We start from the raw sequence: 25,868 nt of genomic DNA, 5'->3' as shown, positions 1-25,868 counted from the left end.
GCTATTCGGCTTTTTTTAAATGTTCAGGAGGAAGTAACTGTGTTTTTCATATGAGCTCCATTTTGACAGGTTCACATTTTTCTTACTTAACAGTAATCCCATGCACATACAGTATATGCACTTATAACAGTTATTGGATGCAGCCATGGCTACTTTTATCCATACTGACTGTGAAGAGAGCCCTTTCTAACGTGACTTTAGGTTTGTAAAAAATAAGATTTCCATTCTCTGCAAAAGTGTTTTCAACGTAATGTAATATAAGTCTCCAGCTTAAGTTAGAGAACAAATCAAGTGTTGGAGTAATTGCAACATTTTTGAATTATATTTCACAAGTTCACTTTCTATTGGATTCTTTGCTGAATTACCAAAGGAAAAGTCGCATAAAACTAGAAAGAAAAGAATAAGTTCAATGCATTTGAGTTTTCTGTTTGAATATCATCACACACCATGGATTCAGAGTTATTCTCTGAGCTGCAAATTGAATTGTTTTTTAAGTCTATATTTGTTTAATTTTTACAAATGAAGACGTTACGAATTAGGATTTTTCCGTTCCTGTTTAGATCATTACCATGTTTGTATCGGCAATTATTACTGAGTGAAGTATGAGGATATCTACGAGGATCCTCAGTTGCAGTGGTTGTCCAGTGTGGAGATGACAGACGCAGATGTGTGTTGTTTTACAGTAGACTTTTAAAAAAATGGTGTGAAGGTCTTTTTTTTCTTCTGGGAAGGTTTAAAGTCAACCTTCAAGAACAATTTTGAAACTCATCTCCAGTGTTGGACTGGCAGAGATGGTAGCACCACTCGGAGAGATCATTTTAATTTCCTATTGGCGGGTGACGGGCAGATCACACAGTGAACTGAGGAGAGCTGTGTGTTGAAGCTTATCGTGTTTGAAGAGAGGCAGGTACTCTGATCTGTGTTAATAACGTGCTGGTGAGAGCCGCTCAGCCAGCCAGCAGTTATGGCCGGCCAGTGTATTACCAGTGACACCACAGATCAGACTCCATTTGGCTCTGCCTGGCCTGCGCTCATTAGAGCAGACATCCTACAGGAGACTGTGCTGGTCATATACACACTGCCCTTTAAAGTGTGGTCAAAGAGCATCTGTATGAGCCTAACAGACAAAGCTTTAAAGCTGTTATCAGATATGAGTCAGTAATGTATAATGTCAGGTAATACGCCAGAGATCAGGCTTCTGTTTTATATATTTTATATATCATTTGGCTTCAGTTACACCAAAACCAATGGAGGCACCCTTGTGAACAATCAAAGAAAAGATCCAATATTCCATATGATGTGTTTTCCTTTACATCAGAGATGACTCTCATTAGACTCCAGTTGCATCCAATGTTCAGTGGTGGCTTGTTTATTCCTCGCTTATAGGATCTCTGGCTCATTGGTGATTTCACTTTAATCAGGATTCTAAGAAGACAACTTTAATTTATTGCTGTTGGAAAAAAAGTCTCTGAGCTTCTTGGAGCGTGAACAGAGCCGCAGCGTTAAATATTTCAATAAACAAGTAAATCTTAAATATTTCATGGGCAGAACGATTGATATGAACTGAAACTGTGTTATGAAACATTAAAGGCTCTGTGTCCATCTGAACTTTACAGATTCACTGGCTCTCTCCGAGCTCGGCTTGTGCCACGGCCTCTGTAGCCGTATTTAAGATGGACCGCCGGAGAAAACACATGCAACGCTGTCATGATTGTTAGTGCGCTCGTACATCATGGGAGGAGGAAAATTTGCTTAATAAGAATCTGTTCTCTCTCTCCCAGGCATTTTCTCCTTATCTCCCCCCTGAACACTCCCCCGCTACTCCTTTCTCACCCAACGCTGCTCTCTCTCTCTCACTGGGGTGAATACAGAAGAATAAGAATGCGTAGGATTTCAAAGGGTGGAGAGAGAGCAAAAAAAAAATTCAAGCGTGTGGGATGTGGCCAAGTGGAAAAAAAAGCTGATTTCTCCGCAGGGTTAGGGACTGGGAGGAGATGGGTTTATCTGCGGGTCCGAAGAACATCTATGGCTCTCCGCAGAGATGCAGCCCTGCAAAGCTCGGTGAAGCTGCTGCAGCACTGATTCACTCTGATAACACTCTCTGCTCTTTACTGGTGTTCAAATCCCAAACTTAATTACGATGAGACAAAATGGAAATAAATTCTATTATGAAAATATCACTGCGTATTTGCCCTTCAGTCATTTTGGTATCTAATTAAATTTGTTTTTGTCTTTGCCTGTATTTCCCAAGTTTGATTTGAAGTAATATGAAGAGATAAGATAACACGTAACAATAGGGGATATAATAAAATCATTTTTAGGAGCTATATTTTCAACAGGCTTTTACTGCACACACACAAGGTAGATCCTAATAAACTGAGATAAAAACCCTAACCCGTAATAAAACAGAAAAAACGTAACGTGCCTCCATACTGCTCGTGTGGTGTCTGAATCTTTGGTCACCAGTTACTTTGGTTGTATTGGTTTCTGCTCTAACACTCTTTACCCCTGAGACTCCTAAAGGGTTTTGTGAACTCAAAACTCACCCACCCCTTCGTTGGCAAAGTGGTGAGTAGATAATGAGTGAGTTTTCATTTCGGGGTGAACTATCCCTTTATGGGGCCCGAGGGGGCTAGAGCCAATCCCAGCTCACATTGGAAAAGAGGAGGGGTCAAAGAGACAGAGACAAACAACCATTCACTATCAATCAATTTTAGAGACTCCAATTAAGTTAACCTCAATCTGTATTTGGGTTGTGGGAGGAAGCCGGAGCACTCGTAGGAAACCAGTGGAGAACATGCAAAGTCAGCACAGGAACTGGAATTCGAACCAAGAACCTTCCTGCTGTGAGTCAACAGTGCTAACCACAACATCACCGTGCTGCTCATTTGAGAAATTCAATCAAACACGATTTGATGAAACACAAATACAAGCACTTCACCTTTCTTCCTTGGCAGACTGTTGTGTAACTGAATCAGTGCTCAAAAGCATAGACCCCATCTATTTCCTATTGCACTGCTACAAAGTTCGGAAATAAAACTAGAATAGTCAAAAATTATGTGTTTCTGACACGTACTCCTTAATGTTGGTAAGCTTCCCATAATGCAACTTCAGTGTCTTTTGCTAGATCCTTCCTTCCTGGTAAATGCCCACATCTATCAAACTTTGAAACGCAGGCTGTCTTGGAGGCTAAAAATGAGCAAATTAGCTTTAATGTGTAAAATACTTCTCTAAACATCCATCTTGCCGTCTCACCAGAACCCGAAAACCATACATTTACTTTGCTGTAAATGACAAGAGACAGAAGATTCATGAAGTCTCATTTTTTATTCCCGTACTGTCACATTAATGCGATAAATCAGATCAAAAACAGATCAACCCATCTCGCGATCATCCTCTTCCCAGGTAACTCCAGCACTTGTAGAGTTTGTTGATCCTCTGAACGTCGATGCGGGACATGCTGCCTCTCTGACCGATGGCAGCAGAGGCATCGGGGATGGGGACGATGGTTTCTGCTCTTTTGATTCCAAAGGCAGTTCTACAGATATGGACAATAGCAATGAGGCACAGAATTATTCAGAAACATGTTTAGATTCAGCACTGACTCATTTGCCGAAGTGCGACATGTCTGCTCTCTCTCACCTTCCATAGTGCATCACAGAGGCGTAGTCATAGGGAGTGTTGAGATTGTTCGTGTCCATCTTTTGAAAGTTGTTAACAAAATCTGACGAGAAAAAAAATCCCAATAAGTATCGACTAGACAAATAAATCGATCAATCGGAATCATGGGCAATGAAGTGAGGATCTTACACTGGTTTATGTTGTCCCAGTTGATTTTGACGTACTCGTCGCGGTCGCTGCGGGTGTGCTCGTGGTAGAAGCCGAGCGCGTGCAGGACCTCGTGCTGGATGATCCCGCGTTTGATGCAGCCGTACCTCTGCAGTGACACCACCTGCTTGTCTCCAACACGACCCAGCAAAGAGGCGCAGCTAATAGCAGACAGAGGGAGACGGAGATAATTAATATGGAATGTGCGACTTGACATTTGATTAAAACAGTAATGTAATTTACATTGTCAGCGACCCTGTGCTTACACGCTTAAATAATTCGTTTTCTGATGGTGTTTAGTTGGGAGCCGAGATGTGGCTGTCAACTGCAGATGTGTGATACTAACAACGAGAGGGGACTGACAAATGATGGAGCAGCATTTTGGGAGGCGGGCGGGGGATGAGGATCAGAGCAGCACGTCCTGCCTTATTTAAAACTCTGTTGTACACTCCTGCCTGTTGTGTATTTAACCTGTGTACAGGATTGAACCCCTGCGTACATACATAGCAGCCCCAAACTGAAAAAAAAGATGAGAAGAGCAGCTGCAATATTTAATTAACTTTGCGTTTTAGGATAGTTTTGTATCTCTTGATGGTCATTTGTGTCTTTGTGTTTGTTTTACACATCTTTGTCGTCATTTTTGCCTTTTGTGGTTATCTTGTATCTTTTTTAGCTGCATATTAGTCTCCTAAATACTCGAGCACACAGCACACAATCTTACAGGAAGCCATATTTACTTATGTTACTGTGCAGTATTTAAATTAAATGTTACTGTTGCCTTATTATCCCTGAAAACATATTGGATCGGATTTGGTTTTCAGATATTTATTGCTGAAAGAATAAAGAAATAGGACTTTATAAATGATTGACCCGTTGAGTCGTTCCCTCATGCCATGTGTGCTGCGTGGGAGCCGTTATACAAGGGCATTTAAGGCTACAGCCATGAATGTTTTATGAATTAAAAAGATGTGTGTATATGTATGCATACTGTTTGATGTGTGCCAGTGTGTGTGCACGTGTGCATTTGTGCACGGTTGTGTGTTTCTATTCGTACGTAATTCCATTAATGCATGAAAGCCCTTGAAAAAAAATAGGATATTGTTGATTTGAAATGTTATGACGTTCTGAATCCCCTGTGTGTCATTCAAACAGCTGATCTACTTCACATTACATTGGCACATGCGTGTTTGGTGTGAGAGAGAGAGACAGAGTTGACATCTGGTGGTAGCTAGTGAACTAATTCACTGAGGCAAGACTTCAAGGCTGTGGATATCAGAAGCTTTTTCAGAAAGGAAAAAAGGATAAAGGCACCGGGGAGGTGGATGAAGAGTTAACTACTGTTGCTGTAGCAACAGATGATTTGGAATGTAAGAACCAGCTCAGGTTAGTGAAGAAGAAGGATGTTTAACTAGCTAGCAAGTTTAGCTCAGTGGTTCTCAAATGTAATCAAACGTTTAAGTATTATCAGCTCACAGCTTTTAATTGTATATTTGTATATCATCATAAGTACGACTGATTATAAGGGAGACCAGCGTGCGACGGAAAGATACAGAACATTAACATTAACGTATAAAGAGAGAAATAGAGATTGTGAAAGAGTAACAGGAGCAAAACAGAGGACGTATTTTAAAGGCTCTTCTCTTCTGCAATTTTCATTAGTGTCCCTCTACTTTCATCCCTATACTATAGTTGTATACTGTATCCTATACATGCATGACCTACTCCCTTCACATGCAAGTTCTTTAGTTTTCGACTCACCCATATCTTGGTTCAAGACTCAAGTACGCCGTCTGCCTAAAACGTGGGACAAAGCGAATGCAGGTTTTCGATTCAATGTCCTGCAGGGCGGCCAGAATCTCTGTCTTCTCAGAGTCGTCTAAAGTTGTGGGTAAAAGTATTAAATCAGTAATATCATCCACTCAGTGACGTGTTAACATGCACAGTCCAGTATCACCACCGTGTTCCCTTAAAAAATTTAAACCCACCGTATTTTTCGCTTAAAAGGAAAGGGACTACCACTTTCCCGTTGGCAGACTTTGGCCACAGACAGGTGTATGATTCAGCAAAACACTTCATAGCGTTCCTTGTCCTTGGGATCAGCACATCTCCTTCCAGCATAAAATCAGTAGAGCCTATTACAATAAAAGACAATTGTGAAAAAAACATTAGTCAAATCAAGATGAGAAATTGTTCTCCAAAAAAACATGCCTTCCATCATGGAATATAGAAAATCTGCACTGATATTGTGAGAAACTAATGTTTCCTTGCCGTCCTTGTAACGTCACGATTGAATACTCACCATTGTTCATTCTTAGAATAGTTGCAGTAATGTCCTCCGTGTCAGACATGTCCACTGAGGTGTCTAATGAATAGAAAAATAGCAGATGTCACACAGCCCAGACATGTGATGCATTATAGAGCTTGTTTAGACCTCACTGGGAAAAGGTGTGCAGAGGTTTGGTCTCTTACCATTATCAGCACCATGATCCTGTGAAAAAATAGCAGAGAAAATGAACCTTTACTTCATTTTACAGAATTTAAACTCAGTCTAGTGCAAAGATCTGGACAAAGACGGACACCCGAGCTATGGGAAACGTTTCATTCATTATATAGAATACTATTTAAAACTTATTTTAGTGCATTATTCCTTACATTTTCATCGTGAGCTTTGCAGAAGCTCAGGAGCAGCAGGAGAAGAAGAGAGATGCTGGTGTTAATGTCCATGTTTGGAGTTCCAGATGTGAGTCCTGCTGAAGCCCAGTCGGGCCTGAGTTTATATGCAGCCTGTCAAGGTGTGTCAGTGTACAGAGATTAGTGGCAGGGGTTCAGTGGGCTCCGTCTTCAACACACAGCCGATGGGAGTGCCCCGCTCACCACCGCCCACTATTTCCACACAGGGATAATCTCATTCTGGGGGGATTACAGTGGCCACAGGCTGCTGTCAACTCGCTTAGCATCAGATTTCAGATAAGGCTTTTTAACCAGCAGGAGATCTGGGTCTGTCCCAAAGTTAAATCCCAAAAATAGCAGATACAACAAAAACACAAATTTCCCATTACATATTTGCGGCCCTGAGATGAAATAGACTATATCTTATATTTTTTCTAATCCTGTTTTCTTCTGAATATTTGATAAGCATCCTGATAATGACTTTAAAATGTCATATCTAATGTTAAAACGTCATCTTGTTTCATCTTCTGATGTTGCTGCTTTTCTTTGTCACACATGACATTAAACTGAATATATTAGAATTTTGCTCTGAAGTCAGTTTTGGCTCTGACATTATAGAGAAAAGCTTATTTGAGAATTTATGACATGGATCTTATAATAATAATAATAATAATAATAATAATAATAAGGAAGAGGAATAGAAAAAGAGACCAATGAAAATAAAACACAAACTCCATAATGATAAACATCTTCTGTTGTCTTTTATACCATGAAGACATTGTATCTGTTGTTTTTTTCTTACCAAACGTTCACATTCATATCATATTTACCACCATATTTAATATCATTAATATTTTTTTTCAGTTAAAGTTCAGGACTTTCCAAAAAGTAAAAAACTTTATTTTGAAGTAAGAAATTAAAGCTGTGCTGCGACTCCCCACTCTGCTGATTTTCTTCCAGCAAGAAAATGTTGTGATGTCAAGCAGCAGCTTATATAACTGTTGGTATCTGGACTTACTTTGTTGGTTGATCCAAGTAGGAGCATGTAAAAGCCTGAAAATTAATAACTGCTGCACCACTCATACCATTAATGCATCTTCTAACAAAAAACCTGTTTTCCCATTAACCTTAAACAGCCACTGTGTCCTTTACGACCCTCCAGATTCACAGGAGCTTTGTGGTTTACACAGGGTTGGACCGATTCCTCTGCAGCTCCATTTAAAATGTGTTGTTTCAAATAATAATAATGGGTCAATTAGTGGCCGGCTGTAAATTCCACGATTCATTATTGAAAAGCTGCTGGTGCAGCACTGACGATCCTAGTGGTAAAACACTGGGTCTCGGCCGTTAAGGACAAAAACTCTGAATCCAGAAATGGGTTGTTTAGAGAGATGAGTATTTAGATTTATTGGACGCCTCGCTAATAAATCCTCGGCGTCCAGTGGGCTGTTTACAGGAGAAGAAGGATGCTGTCTGGATTCACAGCGCCATAAACAGTTAGAGGATCTGATCTCATACGTCAAGGCCGGCAACTTCAAACAGAGATTCCATCACGGCAACCTTTACATGACGTGGTCCTCTGCTCTACATCACTGTAATGTGGCATTTATTATAGGGGAACACAAATTGCACTGTGTGTGTGTGTGTGTGTGTGTGTGTGTGTGTGTGTGTGTGTGTGTGTGTGTGTGTGTGTGTGTGTGTGTGTGTGTGTGTGTGTGTGTGTGTGTGTGTGTCTTAGAGAGCTGGAGCCTGATGGTGCCGTATATGTGAAATCCCTTTAACTGCAGACCCAATGTACTTGTACACTTTATCATGTTTGCATCATGCTCTTTGCACATGTCAGTATATGTACTGTCTGTCTATCCGTCTGTCTGGGTCTGTCCGATGCTGGTATTCTGCGCGGTTGCACAGGTAATCCAATTTGTGTTTTAGAGTCACAGGCCAGCAGGAGTAATGCTCAATGATGTATGACCCGTCCATTTGGTTGGGCTTTATTTCTAATGCTTCTGCAGGGGGAAGCAGATCTTATTCAATTGGATGTCAGCTCTCGTGCCACCAATGGAGGAAAAAAAAGAAGATTTCTGCTCCCCAAACATTTGCACTTTGTTAAGATGGAGAGAGGCTTCAGAGAACCATAAGCTGTCAGAGTTAAAGTCTAGTGTGAGACTTTCCCAATATCCCATATAATAGGTTAATTTTTCATTATTTACCTTTTTTAATATATTCTTTTTATGATGTGTCCATAATTTGTCCAATTTGTTAAAGAACAGTTTTTGAGTTTTGCTTGTTGACTTGAAAGCTCTAGTCCGTGCCAGTGAATAGAAACACAAATAAAATTGCATATACTGAACAAAACTACTCGTACAAAATGGCTAACGACAGACACGTAAAACAATTTAGGTACTTTATCTCCATTTGAAAGAAACAAGTCTTTAAAGGGAACATATTCTGCTCATCTTCGGGTTGATCATTTTATTCAGTGTTGTGACTGTACAAGGTTTACATGTTCTAATGTTCAGAAAACCTTTCCTTTTCGTCACTGTCCATTGCTGCAGCTCCTCCTTTCAGCCTCTGTGTCAAACACTTGGTTTTAGCTCCTGTCACTTTAAGACCTCCTCGTGATGAAGCCCAGTCTGCTCTGATTGGCAAACTGGCCCACTCTGTTGTGATTGGTCAACCGCTTCCAGCACATAAAGGAGATGTCGGCCTACGCTGTCTCTTTACCTGGGGCACATTCTAAATGTTTTTCTACAATTTCGAGGTTGAACAACATGTTTCCTATAAACGATGTAGACGAGCCTCGAGGTTCGTTTTCTCTGGGTCGGTGGGTGTGTCAGAGTTGCTTTGTAAAATTCTCTACAGATGCAGCAGCTGCTGTTTCACATCAACTGAAGATGTTAGAAGTTGCTATAAGGAAAGATACTTTAACATCAAGTGTATTTTATGAAACAAATATTTAAACTCGTGTCATCTACCTCCAAGATTAGAACGACAAACGTTGCCATCTCATCTGTCGTAATTGCAACGCTTGATTTCGACGAACCACCATTTACGCTTAGATCAGAGTTACGTTTGTCCGGGCTGAACGCAGCCCTATGGTAGCGTATTAGGGGGCGTCCACGATTAGCTGTGTGGTGTGCATGAGGTCACGGTCACACATACGCGAATGCAGACGATTAGTGTGGGTCAAAGATCACCAGAGTTGAACTCCATGTGAAGCCACACTGCTGATTAGCTTCGGCGCAGGAAGTGAATGTTTTCAAAGATAGGAAGTAAAAGGGAGTCCACAAACGTACACAAATGTAAGCAAGGTCACACAAGGGACAAGAAGTAATGATAGAGGTAAAATCCCTTTAATCCGACACACCTCTGATTTTCTCTCGGGTTGGTGCAGAGCTGATGGAAAGCTGCTTCACTGGCTCTCCAAACAAGTTCAACAACTACTTCTCCGAGTTCGTTAAAGACAAACATTTAGACCAGATGTTTTTCACACCTAAGCTGCAGGTCAGAGTTTCAAGTTTGACGGCAAGTGAAGCCAGAAATATTTTGAGCGAACTCCACCCTTGCAGGACAAAACAGGAAGTATCTTCTCAAATTCTTGAGCCGACGTGACGCCTCAACGTAAAGCCAAAGCGTCTTGATCGCCATCTGGAGACTGTTATTTACCTGTATTTTGACTTTTTATCTTGGTCCATGTACCATCTGCTAACATGGAGGAGGCAGGGTTTATGTTTGTCAAAGATGCTTTAGTCATTTTAGGTAGTTCTTATCAGAGGGTTATGTTTGTATGTTTCAGTGTTTAAGTGTTTAAGCTGAGACGTCATGATAAACAGCTGAGACTGACTCATGATTTGTCAAGCATGTGTATCGAACTGTATCTGTAAGACATCGTCTAAGCACATTATACGTCGGCAGGCGCACACATATGCGATTACACAAATCTAATTTTAACTAGCTGATGAGCGTCAGGTTTGAGGCATCGAGAGATAAAATGTGAACAGAAGCTTGTTCCACATTACTAGTATCAGAATTTCCAATACTTCTGGAATAAAGTATTTTCTCGTCAGTCCTCGGTCAGTGTCGTCATCTTCTTCTTTCGGCATGCTGTCATTGTGAGTCCCCCACTAATCTACTTCGTGCTCTATGCTGTCGGTGTCGTTCAGCAGCTCATTGTTGCGCTCCCTTACTCCTCCTGCGGCCTCCGGTATCGGTGGGTCTGCGGCAGCGGCGTCCTGTGGGGCTGCGTAGGCCCCATTGTTGTTAGAGAAGGCAGCTTTGTCCCAGCTCCTCTCTTTAACTGTCTGGTGGCACAATGGGCACGTGTCCTGGATGTAGAGCCACTTCCTCAGGCACGCCGCATGAAAATAGTGCTGGCAGGGCGTAATGCGGGCCGAGGTGACGAACTCCTGGTAACAGATAGCGCACACGTCATCGATGTGCTTCAGCTGGTCTCGACGCATCTCTGGCAAGAAGTTTATCTTCTCAAAGGCTGTGCGGCGGTTGATGAAGGTCTTCCAGATTTTCTTGGCCTGTAGGTATATTCTGCAGAAGGCGTGCAGGCACATTATGTGGGCACAGATCTTGCTGCCCACATGGGACATCATGGCGTAGGCCCCGTTTCCTAACATAATGAAGCCGAACAGGAACTGGATGATGTTACCTGCAGAGCGCACATAGTAGACGTAGTCATCCAGGTTCTCCCACTGGCCATCATAGGAGACATCAACTATGTAGAGGACGTAGACCGTCAGCGACACCGTCACCTGGAAGGAGGGAAATTAGTTACACATGGCTGTCCTCCTAAGAATCAATGCTGCAGACGTCTACTGAATCAAATATTCATGGAACCATCATTGTTTTTCAGAAACAATAACGTGAACAGTATCTCGATTTTTTATCAAACCTGAAATACTGCAATTTAGTCTTAAATAATAAATAATACAAGTACTTCATACCATAGTAACAAATAATAAACTGAAAAGTGAACTGTATTTTTCTTTTCTTTGTTGGACTCTAAAAACACCTTTAACAAGAGCAGGTTGTTTGATTCAAGTTTGACTTTAATGACGATGCCTCTGTTCTGGTGCAGAGCCCGTTCAGATCCGTCTTGTTTTTCCGATAAATTGGGTGAAATAAATATTTATATTTAAAAAGAATATTTGGCAATGATCCCTGAGATATCGTCATCAAACCTTCATGAGAAAGAAATGTTATTGACGTTTGATATTTCAGTTTAACCTTAAACTTAATTTAAAAAAACTATAAATAATATGAAAAAACAAATACAACCATAAATATATCTCTTGAATTGAGACAATGAACATATTTATTTTTACATAAAATCTAAAACTAAAAAGCTGACAACAAATCTAGCTGATACTGATGTCTGTGAAAGACCACAGAGCTGTTTTTTCCGAGAGTGATTTATGCAGGACACGCGCTACCAATGGTTTTACACTAATCCACTAAATTACGAGTGGCAGTTACATGCCAAGATGTGACTTCCAGCAAAGTAGACATGGATGTGATCAGTGCTGGATTTACAATTTTAAAGAAAATAAGCTTTTCAAATAGTTAATTAGCAAAGAAATGCACTTCAAGGTACAAATGGTACGTTTTATTGAGTAACACTAAACGTAACTTAGTGTTCTGAGAAGTTTTGTGTCACCAAATGGCTGATCTGCTCAAGTCTTAACTGCAAATCCTTTGTCAAAATACAGTTACACTATGAAACAAAACTGGTCAAATAAGCCACAGAGAAATAACTCATAATCGTCACTGTTTCTGACCTTTTTACACGAATCAACGAGACCCCACCATCAAAACCAATTATGAGAAATTGATTTGAAAGTTTACAGGTTGAGAAACAGGAAGTAGCAACACATCACTGTATGACTCAGCAGGAAGTACTGTATCAGAGCGTGTCAGTCATCAAACTAAATTCAACAGCAGATTCACTGCCCGCACCTTAAGGCAGACCTCCAGACAGTAGGTGGTGATGGCGAACAGCCAGGTGTTGAGGGTGTAGTGTTCCCAGAGAGTGTAGCTGAGCGCAATGGGGAGCAGAAATAGTGCCAGGCACACCAGCAAGGAAGGGGAGTGGCGGTGAAGCGAGAAGACCTGGGAGGTGCAGAGGGACATCAGGATGGAGTCGGTCATGCCATGGAGGATGTGTAGGAGTGCTATCAGTAGACAGTATGTGTTAATGATTACCATTTACTGATTTACTGAGTTTCTGTCTCTGCTATTTTAAATAGAATGTTTGGAAAAGGATTAGGAGAAATCCATCCATCAGTCAAGAAGTGTCTCGATTCTGTGGTCTATGTATCACTAGAGCAGCAATTTTTATTTCTTTGTATTCTGCTGATACAATGACAATATAGCCTTTCTATTCTATTCTATCAGAAGAAGTACAAGGTCAGATCATAGGTTCTAGATCAAAGGAGAACCCATTCCAATAGTGTCTGAGAAATAGGGCTGAGTCTATGTGATGAACCGAGAAGGAGAGGCGGAGGAAGGGCTCAACTGATTTGATCACATGTATCACTGTACGGGAAATGTAACCTTTGATCATGCACAATGCAATCATGTTCATTTCCCCTATGTATTGATCATGTTGAATCCTGTACAATGTAAACTTTGTTGACTGAATGAATCTTGGCCTGATTGCCTAAGGCTCTGTGCCCACCCTGATGTCATCAGAAGATCCTGACATTTGGCTTAAGAAACGACCTCAACCAGAGGGGGAGGAACGAGCCAAAGGTATAAAGAGAAAGAGCAGCTTCCCATCGGTGTGCATATTCCATATACCAACCGTTGTCTTGTGCACCATGCTCTGAGCATTAAAGTGTGACAGTAACATAAGAGATTTGTGTCTCGTTCCTCGATGTCAGAGTGGGATTGCAAAATTGCAACGACAATCACATAAGGTAATACGGATTACAGTAGATGGCGGTTATGCACCTTGACGCTAAGGAGTTAAGGAATGTGTAGATGCCACTTGGGGCTTTATTTATAAAATAGTGTGTAGATGGCGGTAATGCACCTTGACGTTGGTTGCCACCTGCCAATAAACCAAACAGAAAAGGAAGGAATGTGTGGGTTCACCTTGGTGTTGGTCGCCACCCACCAATGGACCGAGTAGGGGAAGAGGAAGTGCTCAACTATTTTTATTGCAATTATCACATAGGGTAATAAGAGGTACAGTAAATGGCGGTAATGCACCTTGACGTTGGTTGCCATCCACCAATAAACCGAACTAAGAAGAAGAAGAAGACGTTAGAGGGATAGTTCACCCAACAATGAAAATTCACTCATTATCTACTCAGCCCTATTCCAATGGAGGGGTGGGTGAAGTGTTTAAGTCCTCAAAACACGTTAGGAGTTTCAGGGCTAAACAGTGTTATAGCCAAATTCAATACAATTGAAGTAAAGGGTGACACATGTTTTTTAACCACAACAAACATACAAGAGACGGATGTAAAAGTCTGTTTTGAATTCTGTACAGCACTCATGAATGTGGATTTTCTACATTTTGAGGAAAAAAGAAAAATCCTGTTACGAGGCTGCAGCCATTCTGGCTCGATAAAAGATTTTTCATGGGTGAACACCCAAAAGTGCACTGTGGCACCATGCTGCCATGTATTATTTCCACAGTCACATTTTGCAGTTGAATATGATGGGAAAGGCGAGAGTGAGGGACCGTTAAAAAATAGTATGATGATAAAAATGTTTGACATTTTGTCACCTATGGACCATAAAATGTGATATTTTAGCCAGTGGTGTACGTAAATAGAAAAAAACTACTTATATCTGTATTTGAGGCAGGGGGTGTAACATTATGAAAATGAAATCATAGTGTAATTTTGCATTAGAGCTGAAGCTGTTACATGATTCATCGATTATTCGATCCACACAAAATTAATTGGCAACAATCAATGGTTGGTCCCAGCTTTTTACAATTTAAATATTCTTCATTATTTTTGTCGGCTTGGGAAGACAAGACTTTAATTATCAGTGTGACTTAAACAATATTAATAGGTGGATGGGGTTGGTGGGGAGAAATGTGGAACAGATGGAAAGTTCTGGCACTTTGTTCCCGAGCATCACACAGCAGCGGTGGAGATGCCCTATTAGCCCTCCGCTGCGTTAGAGTACAACTCTGTCTTTCTCTCTGACACTGCGTGGGCAGCCGAGGACAACAGTCAATGAGCAATATCAATTTACATAATGGACTATTAGACAATGTGCTTAACATTTAGAAACGCTACGCTGGTGTTCAATGGGACTGTGTGCCAGGAAGTCAGCAGCCATGATAACCACCCTGCCTCTGCTCTTGCCCCACCTACAGTTGGACGTCTGACCCGACTCACATGCCCTACTTGTTCTCCCTTCACTTGGCTTTTGTGCTTCATGTGACCGCATATCAAAATAACAATTAACTATAATGTGCTTTGCAGTTTTGATCCTACTCATTACCTTCCAGTCCTCAAATAAGCCCGTCATTTCTCTTGTTCTTTCTTCACTGGCGGACCAATTTCTCATCTAGTTGAATGCCTTTTCTGTTTTTGTTGCAATAGTAAAGAATTTATTTGTTTATCTCTCCGACAAAATCTTTGAAAGACTTTCTTAACGTAGCTCTCTGCCTGTCTCCCTCTTTTTTTCTTTTCCTCTACCGGAGTCAATCTCAGAAAGTACACAGCATCTTGTTCACACTAACTGACATTCAGACAAACAGGAGCAAATATATTGAATACATACACGGTTTTAATTGGTGTGAATTGCCAGACGCGTCAGAGCCGTGAGAATAGTAAATTAAATCAGGTGTATCATTGTAGTAATGCAATTGATTAAGCCACGATCCAGTTACACTGTCCATTCTGGGAATAATTGTGTTTGATGGATGAGGTATCAAGTGCTTTATGAAGTGAATTTGAAAAGGATACTGTTTAATGTCTTTGTGCTGAGAACATTGGACGGTAAAAGAAGATGGTGCAAGTGAATGAACTAATATTATTTTAATATGTCTTTTAAAAAGTCTCAATTAGAGCTGGAGCTATACACATGCATGTATTATTTTGCCAAATATGAAATGAAGTTAAAAATATCTGTACTTAGCCATTAGTTGTTTTGTCCCCAAATCCTCATATTTCAATATATCCTACCTAGTACAAGTATCACTGGTGTCCATTGACTGAATATACTGAAGTGGCCTCAGCATGTGCCTTTCTCAAGGGTACATCAAAACAGATTTTGAGGCAAAGGAGGAGTACAATTTGTTCTCTTTAATCGCCTACAATTTCTAGAACACATGATGATAAAAAGCCTATTTCCCCTTCTTCAGGCTGCAGGCAATGAAAGAAACCTTTTAGTTAGCACTGTAATGTGCGGAATACAGTTATTTTGATTGTTAAGAAGATTCAGAATTGTTTAAAATTGAAAAAAATATAAACGTGTTTTCTCAATCCTAATTTTACTAAGAGCATTTATGTGATACAAAGAATAGTTTGGTTTTTGGATTGTGCATAAATTAGCTGTGGATTTCATATCATATAGTAAACATCTATGTTTAGTGTCAGTATTGTGAAGCTGATGTGTTGAACTAGACATATCTACTGGATTTCTAACAAGAACACATCACACAGATTTTGATTTGGAATTTATTACATTTATTGACATTCTTTTAGACTCAACTTGTTTTTAAAGATTTTCTCTAAAATGTCTGAGGAGTATATTTAGTTTATTTCTTTTATTTTTTTGTTGAGAAAAGCAGTCATTGAGAAAATCCCAATCTATAAATATGGATTCTAGTTTTTGCTGGAAGATGTCTTGTCCAATGAGTCTACTCTCAAGTTTCCAAGTGTAGACTTAACAAGTGTTAATTTTAATGTCACAGAAACATTTTATATCTAAAGATCTTAAATTCAGATTTAACAAGGTTGAAGATAAACAAACCAACTTTAACAGAAAACCTGTAAATATCAAAGTGCTGCAAAGACTTTAGTGTAAACCCCTGGAGTGAATAAATCTGGATTGTAAGTAAATGATAACAAAATGTGCCTCACATCTGTTTTTAGCTACGAACCTGTAATCCTGACTTAACTTTAATCCTGACTTAACTTTACAAAGATACAATGAGTTACTGTTTGTCTGCCTTCTGTGTTTGCAGCAGTTACACTCTCAGGGCTAATGGGCGGTGCACATGTAGTTTCAGGTGGCCACTGTTGGCAAGCAGCTTATTGTATCACTTTACACAGTGCAGGGGTCTTATCTGTCTAACAAGCTTTATAAGGAGGTTTCTTTGAACAACTTTCTGGTTTTCTGTATAGCTCATTTTGGGATGTCGTGTCGCGCTGAGCAAAGCACTGTAGGTGGGCTGATAAAGTCAGCCTTTTACTGAAGGATCAGCAGATCTGTTCTTGTTATAACTTCAACCACAATACTCTTGTGTTCTTTAATAGAGACGCTGTAACAGTCAGTAGTTATTTCTGCCTTAAGTGAAATCTTAAGGAGTGTTACACCTGAAGTCATGTGAAGTCAGCTTCCTTATTCTCCTGCGTAAAGACTGACTCGTGCCATTTTGACCTTTTTTTTGTTTTTAAATGTATTTTTTTTTATCTTTACAATTTGTGCAGGAAGGTCACTCTCACAACATGCAACAGATTCAAAGTGTGAATAATAAGAGTGAAAGATAAGTTCTCGGGTAAGAGAAAGAACTGCATTGACGCCACAACTGCAGCTGAAACTATGAGGCCTGATTGTCTGCGTGGACGGTAACAACATTATAGCATCAGCATGTGTGAGCATGTGTTAGAGCAACAGTGTGAGTGAGCACGCTTCATTGGTTCATTATGAAACTGTGGTAGGACAAATGAGAGTATAGCGAACCGCTCGTCTGTGGTGCCCACTCTGCTGCTGCCAACAGGTGAGCCCACAGATCTGTTAAAAGGCAGTTGCGTGGTTCAAAGGAGACAAACAGTCTCCCCTTTGATCTTTACCTTGACGTCTAAGGTGTAGAACCCAAAACACTTCGCAAAATGATGTAACATTATTGACACACTTTACTTATAGGTCAAGAGCTCATGCAGTACATCAAGTTGACAGTGGTCGCCCTCTGTTTGATCAGGAGACAAACTACTTCAGGTGCTCTGATGCGCTTCTAGACTGTATATTTTGACACTGAACTGGTTATTAGAGGTCAAATATGAGCTTTCCCCCCATGTTCGAATTTTGAATAAAAAGTGATAGCCCTACTACGGACGACTCTCCAATTAACCACAGCCCCAATCTGCATGTCTTTGAACTGGGGGAAGAAGCTGGAGTACATAAGCATACACATAGAAAACATGCAAACTCCACACAGAAAGACCCCTGGAGAAATGGGATTCGGACTTTAAACTTTCTTGCTATGAGGCGACAGTGCTAACCATATTAATAGTTGTGTACTTTTCCTTTTGATTAGCACAGATTCTCTTCTTCTTCTTCTGTCGTCCTCATAATCTTCTTCTTTGCCTCCTGCTTTAAATGCCCCAGTCAGTGCCTATGAGCTAACTTACTTAAGTCTTTCACCCAAATGTAGAAAATCCCCTAATGAGGCTTTAGGCACTGCTATTTTTCATCTTCATCATTTTGCTGAGCTGTATTTAATATCACATAAAATAAGCACCCTTCAGTTAACAAGGCTCAGTGGAAAAAGAAAAAAATCCTTATTCATTAAATCTCAAAAACTCTCATACCCAAATTAATTTGCACAGGACTGTACCAGTTTGTGTTTCGTGATATTACAGTACGTGTCAAGTCCGTTAGTTTTGGGTTCGGTGTAGTGCTGCAGTGTAGCTAACTTGAACCAAAGAGGCATTCCCCAGGTCTGTGCTGCTGATACTGGAAGACCTGTTACCCTCATTTCCAACAGCAGAGCTCAGTGAGAGATCTCTAAAACCCATTTCCTGCCTGGCTTAGAATAATGAGGTGTTGGAGCCTGCTGGCCGGGCTTAGCTGCACACCTCCCCAATGGAAAAGTTATGGATGGTATACGGGCACACACTCACACATGCACTCAAAGACATGGACAGATGCCCCCCGGAGGTGTTATGGATAGCTGCATATTGCAAAGCCATCCAGCAGGCAGCACTGTCAGCCAGCCTCTGCTGTGGGCATTGATAGGACAATCAGTTCTCTCCGGAGCTGCCACAGCCAATCGTGAGACACTTTCTTGGCGGGCGGCACCCAATCTTCTGAGGTTTGCCAGATACTCTTATCCTCGGTGAGCCCGTTGCTGGCCCGCTGCAAGCCAACCATAAAGAAAGCTGCTGCCTTCCGTCAGCCAATCGTGTGAGTTTTGGCCAGAGTTAGGCCTATCAACAGAGAACTGCTGCTTGGTTACAGCCAATCTGGGCTTTATCCTTCCCTACAGATGTCCGATTAGTGCTGTTTAGGGAAATCAACCTGCCACAACAGGCCTGCCATGCCAATGTGGTGCTGTGAATGGACAGACTGGTAGAATGGGATAGGAAGAAACCCACAAAGACTTACTTCACTGTAACACGCTGATACTCTGTCATTGAGTGTTTGACTGTGTATCGATGTTGGCAGACAAAGTGTAGTTTCACACCTGGGCTACGTGACCTTTCTCGATAATACCGCGAGCTAGCTGGCGTCATTTAGCTGCCGAGGTCTTTCTTTCATAAAATAATAAATACACCAGCACTCGTGTACTCGTAAAGGCCAGTAAGTTTATTCCTCATAAAACTGTTCTGGCTTACACTAGCCAAGGACATGTTCAATGAACTCTGGTCATGTTCTCTTTGATGGGCCTATAACATATGGCTGCACCTTAAGTTGACAGGCATTAGATCAGATGATAGTTCAGAGGTTTTACTGTCGATCAAACTTTCTGTTTCCACTGAAATGTACTTCATAATGTGTGTGTGTGTGAGTGTGAGTGTGAGTGTGTGTTTGTGTTTGTGTGGGTGTGTACTTGTACTGATGTCTTTGTGGGGACCATTTTGAGCCTACAATCTACAGAGTGAGGAGATTTTGGGAAAGTGAGGACATTTTGGCCGTTCTTCACTTACTGTCCCACTCTTAATAAACTGTCTTAGGGTAAAGACTTGATTTTAGGGTCAGGATTATAATTAGGTTGAGTTTAGGGTTTAGGTTAAGGTTAGGCATTTAGTTTTGATGGTTAAGGGTGAGGGGCTAGGGAATGCATCATTGAGTGTCCTCTCTAAGATAGATGTACAAATGTGTGTGTGTGTGTGTGTGTGGGGGGGCCTGAGTGTAGCACTCAGCACAGCATCACAATTTTCAATTAAGTTAACTTTACACTCTTATCTCATTTCTTGTTTTTGTAACACATTTAACTTTTTCTCTACATCTGAGAAGCTGTGCACCTTTTTTTTTTGCACCAGTATTTTCAAATTTTTTTTATCAAACATTAAAAAAATATGTCATGTTAGGTTTGTTATTAAGAATGTTTCAAATTATGCTTGTAGAAAGAGGTTGACATTTTAATAAGCATCAGGTCATCGTTGGAAAACCAAATAAGATAAAGTTACAAACTTTTTTTTTTCAGAGATGGCATTTTGTCGCAAAAACACAAGTGTAACTGATATCAATATAAATACTCCATGAAATTCAGGGGAGAGACATCCAGAGCCCTATTACTGTGCATGCTGGCTCACACAGCCATCACTGATGACATTAGTTCCACCTGTGCTTTTCCTGCTATGATAAGTCACAGTATCTGCAGCGAGGAAGATCTGTAACTCAGGAACAAAATTTAATAACACTTTCTCTTTTTTTCTTTCTTATGTAGTGCTGGTTTCCAGGTCTCTGAAACTGTAGTTTGTTCTTTTTTAGTCTTTAGTGTTGCCAGTACCATCATGAATGTTCAAGCATTAATGAAAGCTGATGAAGTTGACAGGAGGCTGCAGTTTTACTGTCAACATTATAGACTTAATCTGCTATTGATCCATCAATTATTTGAAAATCTTTAAAAATGACCATTATAAGCAACCAGAGTGCACAGATTTGCTTAAAAATTACTACCAACTAAGTGATAATCAATGTTTTTGCTGATTTTCAGTCATTCACTTTTTTGGCATAGCTACTCAAACAGCAGGATTTAGTTTATTTGATGCAAACATTGTGTGTAGGCAGCAGGTGTTGCAGTGTTTTCTGCAGCAGGCTCTCCCAGCATTAGTGGAGTGTGAGGGGCTGTATGCTTCAGCACCATGGACAGATACGACACAGTCACAGCGCTGCTTCAAGCCAAACGCCTCACAGCACCTCACAGCGCCTCGCAGCGTAAACCTCAAACATTTGATTTGGAGTAAAAACCAAGCACCTACTAACGGCCTTTAGTCAATACATGACATGAAACCGGGCTCGTTTGTGTCACTTCCTCGAGACGGCTCGCACGACATCAAGCCTGCATGAGCATAATGGATGCAGCTGTATGCAGTCAAGCTCCATAACCCCTGCTGTGGAGCGCCGAGTAATATGTCCTCCAAATCTCCCCCACCTTCACCCTCTACAGTCATCTCTCTTTCCACTCTTTCCATCTCAGCAGGGCTGTGGCAGGTTCACACTGGCCTAATTTTAGAGTAACAAGGAGTGTGAGTGTGTGTGTGTGTGGGTGTGTACTCGCTTTTGCTACCTCTGTAGGACTTTTTCCTAGTTTATACGCTGATCTTGTCAGGACCATTAGACCTGATGCAACCAAAACCTGATCCTAATGAGACAAAATCCAATTTCTGAGCTCCTGGTTAAGATAAGAAGTAATATGTGGATTGTTGTTAGGTATGAAGAGGTTATGGTTAGGCTGTCCAAAATTAAGTTTTATGTGTGTTTGTTTGTGTGTATGTGCGTGTGTGCATGTATGCGTGTGTGTGTGTGTGTGTGTGTGCGTGTGTGTGTGTGTGCGCATGTGCGTGTGTGCGTGTACTTGTCTACATTGCCCAGCTATAAATAGCCCCTCTGAGAGCCACAGATGTGCACAGTTGTGTTGTGCTCCCATGGTGCCCCGTGTCTGTTGAATGATTGAACAAACTGCCCCCTCTGCTGTGGTAATGACTTATCTCAACTCAAGTCTGGTGCACATCTTGTGAGCTGGAGCAATGAAGTCTCAGGCTACAAATTATGTTTTGGGCAGAGGCATTTATTGGAGGCTTGACGCATGAAGGAGCAGTTAAGACTTTATCAAGTTAAGAGTCGTGATGCCATTCCTAGGCTGAGGCTGTCCTTGAAAGAAGGCTGGGTATACACTCACAAAGTCTAACTTGTCTCTAACTTGCATACAGTGGTTTTATTTCTTTACTTTTGTCTGAGGAACTCTTCTATTGGACATTCAAATGTAAGCTTCGGGTGATTATTAACCTAATCCATGTTATAACTTCTTTTGACTTCTGTCCTGCTGAGACGGCCAGTTAGCTCTCCTTTTGTCTCGAGGAATGTCAGAGGGCATATTTCTTAAAGACGTTCGGACTTCCCTTCATTTGTTTCCTGTCCTGCTCCATTGGATTAAGCTTGGTTGCTATGGTAACTGCTGATGATAACGTGGCCTGTATCTTTCACTGTAGAAGTGTAGTGGACTTTGGGAACTTCATTCAGACCTTGCATTGTGTAGGAGACCCATTGAATGAGGCAACAACGAGTAATTACGAAAGAGAATGAAACTAAATGAGAAAAACAGATATCAATTCAAATATGGAAAACCAATTTTCATCAAGTACCTCATTTATAACAGCAGGCTTCTGTATGTCCCCCTTTTTTTTTTCCACCTGACATTTCTCTTTTGATTCAAATAATGACAGTCCTCTCTTTCTGCCGGACAAACATGTTCTCTGTGATGCTGCAGTCGCCGCTCCCTCTGAGTGTCTGTGTTTTTCGGCTCAACAGTGCAAACCGGGTGATAGATGATCTGTGCTGATAGCGCGAAGCCGGATCTATACAGAGTCTCGTTTACAATAACAGTGTGGGCCCTGGAGTGCATGCGAGTGCATTACAGTGTGTAATCAATACGCTCTGACAACGCCTGATGTAATAATATGCATGTGCTGCTGGCAAACCATTTCAAGGCCTTACACACATGAATGACCTCATGGATGGGTTGCTTCTCAATTATACTGCAGCAGGAACCAGGTGTAGTGTAAAGCCTCCATTTTCTAAAGTGTGAGGCATGAGGAAAATAACAGATTCCAATGCGCAGCGCCTCTGGCAACGTACCATGTTTACCCATTTTCAAAATTAAAATCCATTGGATTTGCACGGGTCTAACCTGTGGCGATGTTCTGCATCATCTGAGAGGATGCAGCAAATACTGTCTTAACCACAAAATCCCTCGTGGTCAAATTTACTATCAGCATGCAATATGATTCAATATCCCCTTTATAGATTTGAGGAAGATAATATTAATCTAACTATGTTACTACTGTATGGCCACTATGGAATTATAATATAGTGAGTATATGTTAGGAGTAGATAATGGTGGGGTCTCCTATCTTCTAGTTAAACATAATCCATGCTCCTTTATATATTAAATGTACACTAATCAATATTGTGTGAATCAAAAGTACTCACACATTGTGATGAACCCACAGAGAGTTAATCCTGGACTCTGCAGATATCCTCAGATTTAATGTTTTACTATCTGTCAGCTCATCATTTTTATTGTATCACTAGTTTTCTTACTTTCTCTGCTCATGTAAACCTGCTTTTCAGTGGAACCAGTTATTTTCACTAAATAATATCTGCTCAGCTCTGATAAGCAACTACGTGCTGGATTTGTGGAGCGTTTGGCAGCTTAAGAGCCAGGTATGTCCTGTAGGAGTTAACCGACCAAAATAGAGCAAAAAAGCAGAGTGAATGTTGGACATTTGTCAGAAAGCCAATGTGGCTTTGTGTCTGCTGGACGTGTTGATTGGGGATTGTCTGCTGCCCAGTAGACAAAAACCCAATTACCACTGCTCTAAAAATATTTAAGCATCATAGAAAAGGAGTATAATGTTGCACTATATGAGAATACGCAGCATCTTTGGCACCTCTGTCCATTCTGGGACATGTCGCTCTCACTGAGGTTTCTTTTCCCCTTTTAATAGTGTCCTTTTGATAGTTTTTGTAGAGGGTTAAGGACAAAGTGTGTCACACCTTGTTAAGCCCTATGAGACAAATTGTAATTTGTGAATATGGGCTTGGATTGATTCAACTGTGAAATAGTTGCATGCTGCTGCAGGCTTACCTAGACTGATGTGACCAGTAGCTTATGGTTGCTAATGTTGGCAAACTTTAATTTACTGAGTCAGTTTGTGTCATTTTATGACATTTTCCATACTTGTGCTATTTGCTATGATATTTCATAAAAACTCGAAACACAGGGCACCAGCTAGCTCATCTGGTTGCGTGGGTAATGCGCATAATGCACGTAGGAGGCTTGGGTCCTCCCATGGGTTCGATTCCGATCTGGCCCTTCCCTATGGGTTTTCCTCACATCCTGTCAATAAAGGTGAAATGCTGAAAATACAGAAAGATGCAGCATATGCAATACAAACCATGGTGATGCTAAAAAATTATACATTTAGTTTTCTGTAGCAGGAGCTGTTTTTACCACGTCAGGTGAAATTCTTTTGGTTCGGCAGTGTTTATGGAAGTGTTCAATATCGACTCAAGACAGAAGTCTGGTTTTAAATCAACAAAGCATGTTTTAAATGTGTGTTCATCAACCCTCATCGACCATATGTGAAAACAGTGTTAATTAACAGTAGGTGTTGTCTGTACAGTACTTGACAAGTTGGAGCAATCTATTTTTAAAACCCATCATTTTGAGAGCATATGGCAAACATCAAACATGACGGTGCTGACTTTGTTTTGGACGGCTTAACAACGCTGAACTTATTTCCCTGTTATCACTGAGCATTTTCTAAGTTGGCATTGTGCAGTTTTATCACACAGCTGAAATTGGCTTTTTCCCCTCAGTCCTTTTTATAACCAACTAGACGTTTATTTCCAGTGGTCCTGGCACAGAATCGATAATAAGCTTGGTGTGATAACAGAAACAATTATTTTTTAAATTGTTACCGTATGCAGATTGCATATGTTTCCTCCTCGCGTGTCTCACTCACTCCTGTTACTCTCTATCTGGCTGGCCCAGTCTGAGTCGGTGATTACGGAGCCAGAAAACTAGCAGGATATGGTTAGTGGTCCTCGGGGGTTGGTCTGAGAACATTAAACCCACAGCGACAACGAGCCCCAGCTGTTGGAGTCTTTTTTTTCCTTTTCACATTCATTTGTTTGTCAAATTTAGCATCTCTGCCTCTGCCAAGAACCCCCTCTGCCACTCAGCCACTCCAGAACCGTGGTGACAAGAGTGCTTTTAGCCAAATCCAATTTAATTTCCACTGGCGGTAGTGGATAAAGCTGTCTCCATATACCCCGACTGATTCCAAGGAAGGCCGGGCACTGCACTGGGAGCTGCTCCTTCAACACAAGGACACGATGCACACTCTCACACAACTTTGCACTCACGCACACATGCACATGTACATTTTCTCATTGTGTTTCTGCAGAGAGGAAAATTATGTCACCGTTATGGAAATGAGATAATGAAATGAAGAAAATAGAGCCACATTTTTAGTCGCCTGCTTCCAGCCTTTAGCTTCTCTGCTTCCTTTTTTGTTCACTTTTAACCACCAAGAAGCTGTGTGTGTGTGTGTGTGTGTGTGTGTGTGTGTGCGTGTGCGTGTGCTTGTGTATATGTGTGTCTGTGTGTTCGCCTGCAGAGGGTGAACACACATGGGTGGGGAAGTGCGGGGGAGTGACACTCCAGCCGCAGATGCACATTTATGCAAACGCTGTATCTTAACCCACAGGTTCATGACAACATTTGCTCGACATTTAAAACAGCGCTGTGAAATCACAAGCGCTTGTAGAGCAAACAAACGACTCCGCATTAGTTTGACTGTAAAGATCCACTCGATATTAAGCATTGACTTTTTTTGTCTCTCCCCTCCACTGTTTTGCACTTCTCACATCAGTGTTAGTGGCAGATGTGCTTCTCATGCCAATGCCAATTCCCTGACTGGGCGGATGGGAAAAAAAAGGAAAAACATCAGAAAAGAGTATCTAATTAACATCTAAATGTGCCACCAGCACACTTGTTTTTTTTTTAGCTCATTGCTCCCAAATGACCTCTGCTCAGCTGCTCAGCCCACATGAACGCTCACTCTCCTAACATCTTGTAATTTTGCTCTGCGTGTGGCCTCCTAATGACAGATGGAGAAGAGGAGGGTGGCTTAGAATAATTGATTATTGATTAATTGACCGTAAACATGCACATACACTGCAAAATTGTGGGAATTACCTCGATTTGAACC

At 41.1% G+C, this 25,868-nt stretch overlaps 2 protein-coding genes across 3 annotated transcripts in view; one reads left to right on the top strand and one right to left on the bottom strand.

Moving 5' to 3' along the window:
• Positions 1 to 25,868, top strand: part of LOC118099632 (MAM domain-containing glycosylphosphatidylinositol anchor protein 2) — a 177,763-nt gene that overhangs the window by 30,648 nt on the left and 121,247 nt on the right. The gene's annotated exons all lie outside the window — the stretch shown is intronic.
• On the bottom strand, positions 3,391 to 6,630 carry LOC118099633 (low choriolytic enzyme-like). The gene is made up of 8 exons (XM_035144333.1): positions 6,481 to 6,630; positions 6,298 to 6,316; positions 6,128 to 6,190; positions 5,814 to 5,960; positions 5,587 to 5,704; positions 3,811 to 3,989; positions 3,643 to 3,724; positions 3,391 to 3,538 (listed from the first exon to the last, which is right to left on the bottom strand). The coding sequence occupies exons 1-8, from the start codon at positions 6,550 to 6,552 to the stop codon at positions 3,391 to 3,393; spliced, it is 828 nt and encodes a 275-aa protein (XP_035000224.1). The 5' UTR covers positions 6,553 to 6,630.

The sequence above is a fragment of the Hippoglossus stenolepis genome, chromosome 20 (genome assembly GCF_022539355.2).
Source record: "Hippoglossus stenolepis isolate QCI-W04-F060 chromosome 20, HSTE1.2, whole genome shotgun sequence".
Lineage (NCBI taxonomy): Eukaryota > Metazoa > Chordata > Actinopteri > Pleuronectiformes > Pleuronectidae > Hippoglossus > Hippoglossus stenolepis.
The sequence above is the reverse complement of the archived record's forward strand: the minus strand, read 5'-3'. Positions and strand labels throughout refer to the sequence as shown.

Coding starts and splice junctions, on each gene's coding strand:
- LOC118099633 (XM_035144333.1), bottom strand. CDS start 6,552: ATGGACATTAACACCAGCATCTCTCTTCTTCTCCTGCTGCTCCTGAGC. Junction 3,725..3,810: donor CTGGGACAACATAAACCAGT/GTAAGATCCTCA, acceptor TTTTCTCGTCAG/ATTTTGTTAACAACTTTCAA. Junction 3,539..3,642: donor TCTGTGATGCACTATGGAAG/GTGAGAGAGAGC, acceptor CCATATCTGTAG/AACTGCCTTTGGAATCAAAA.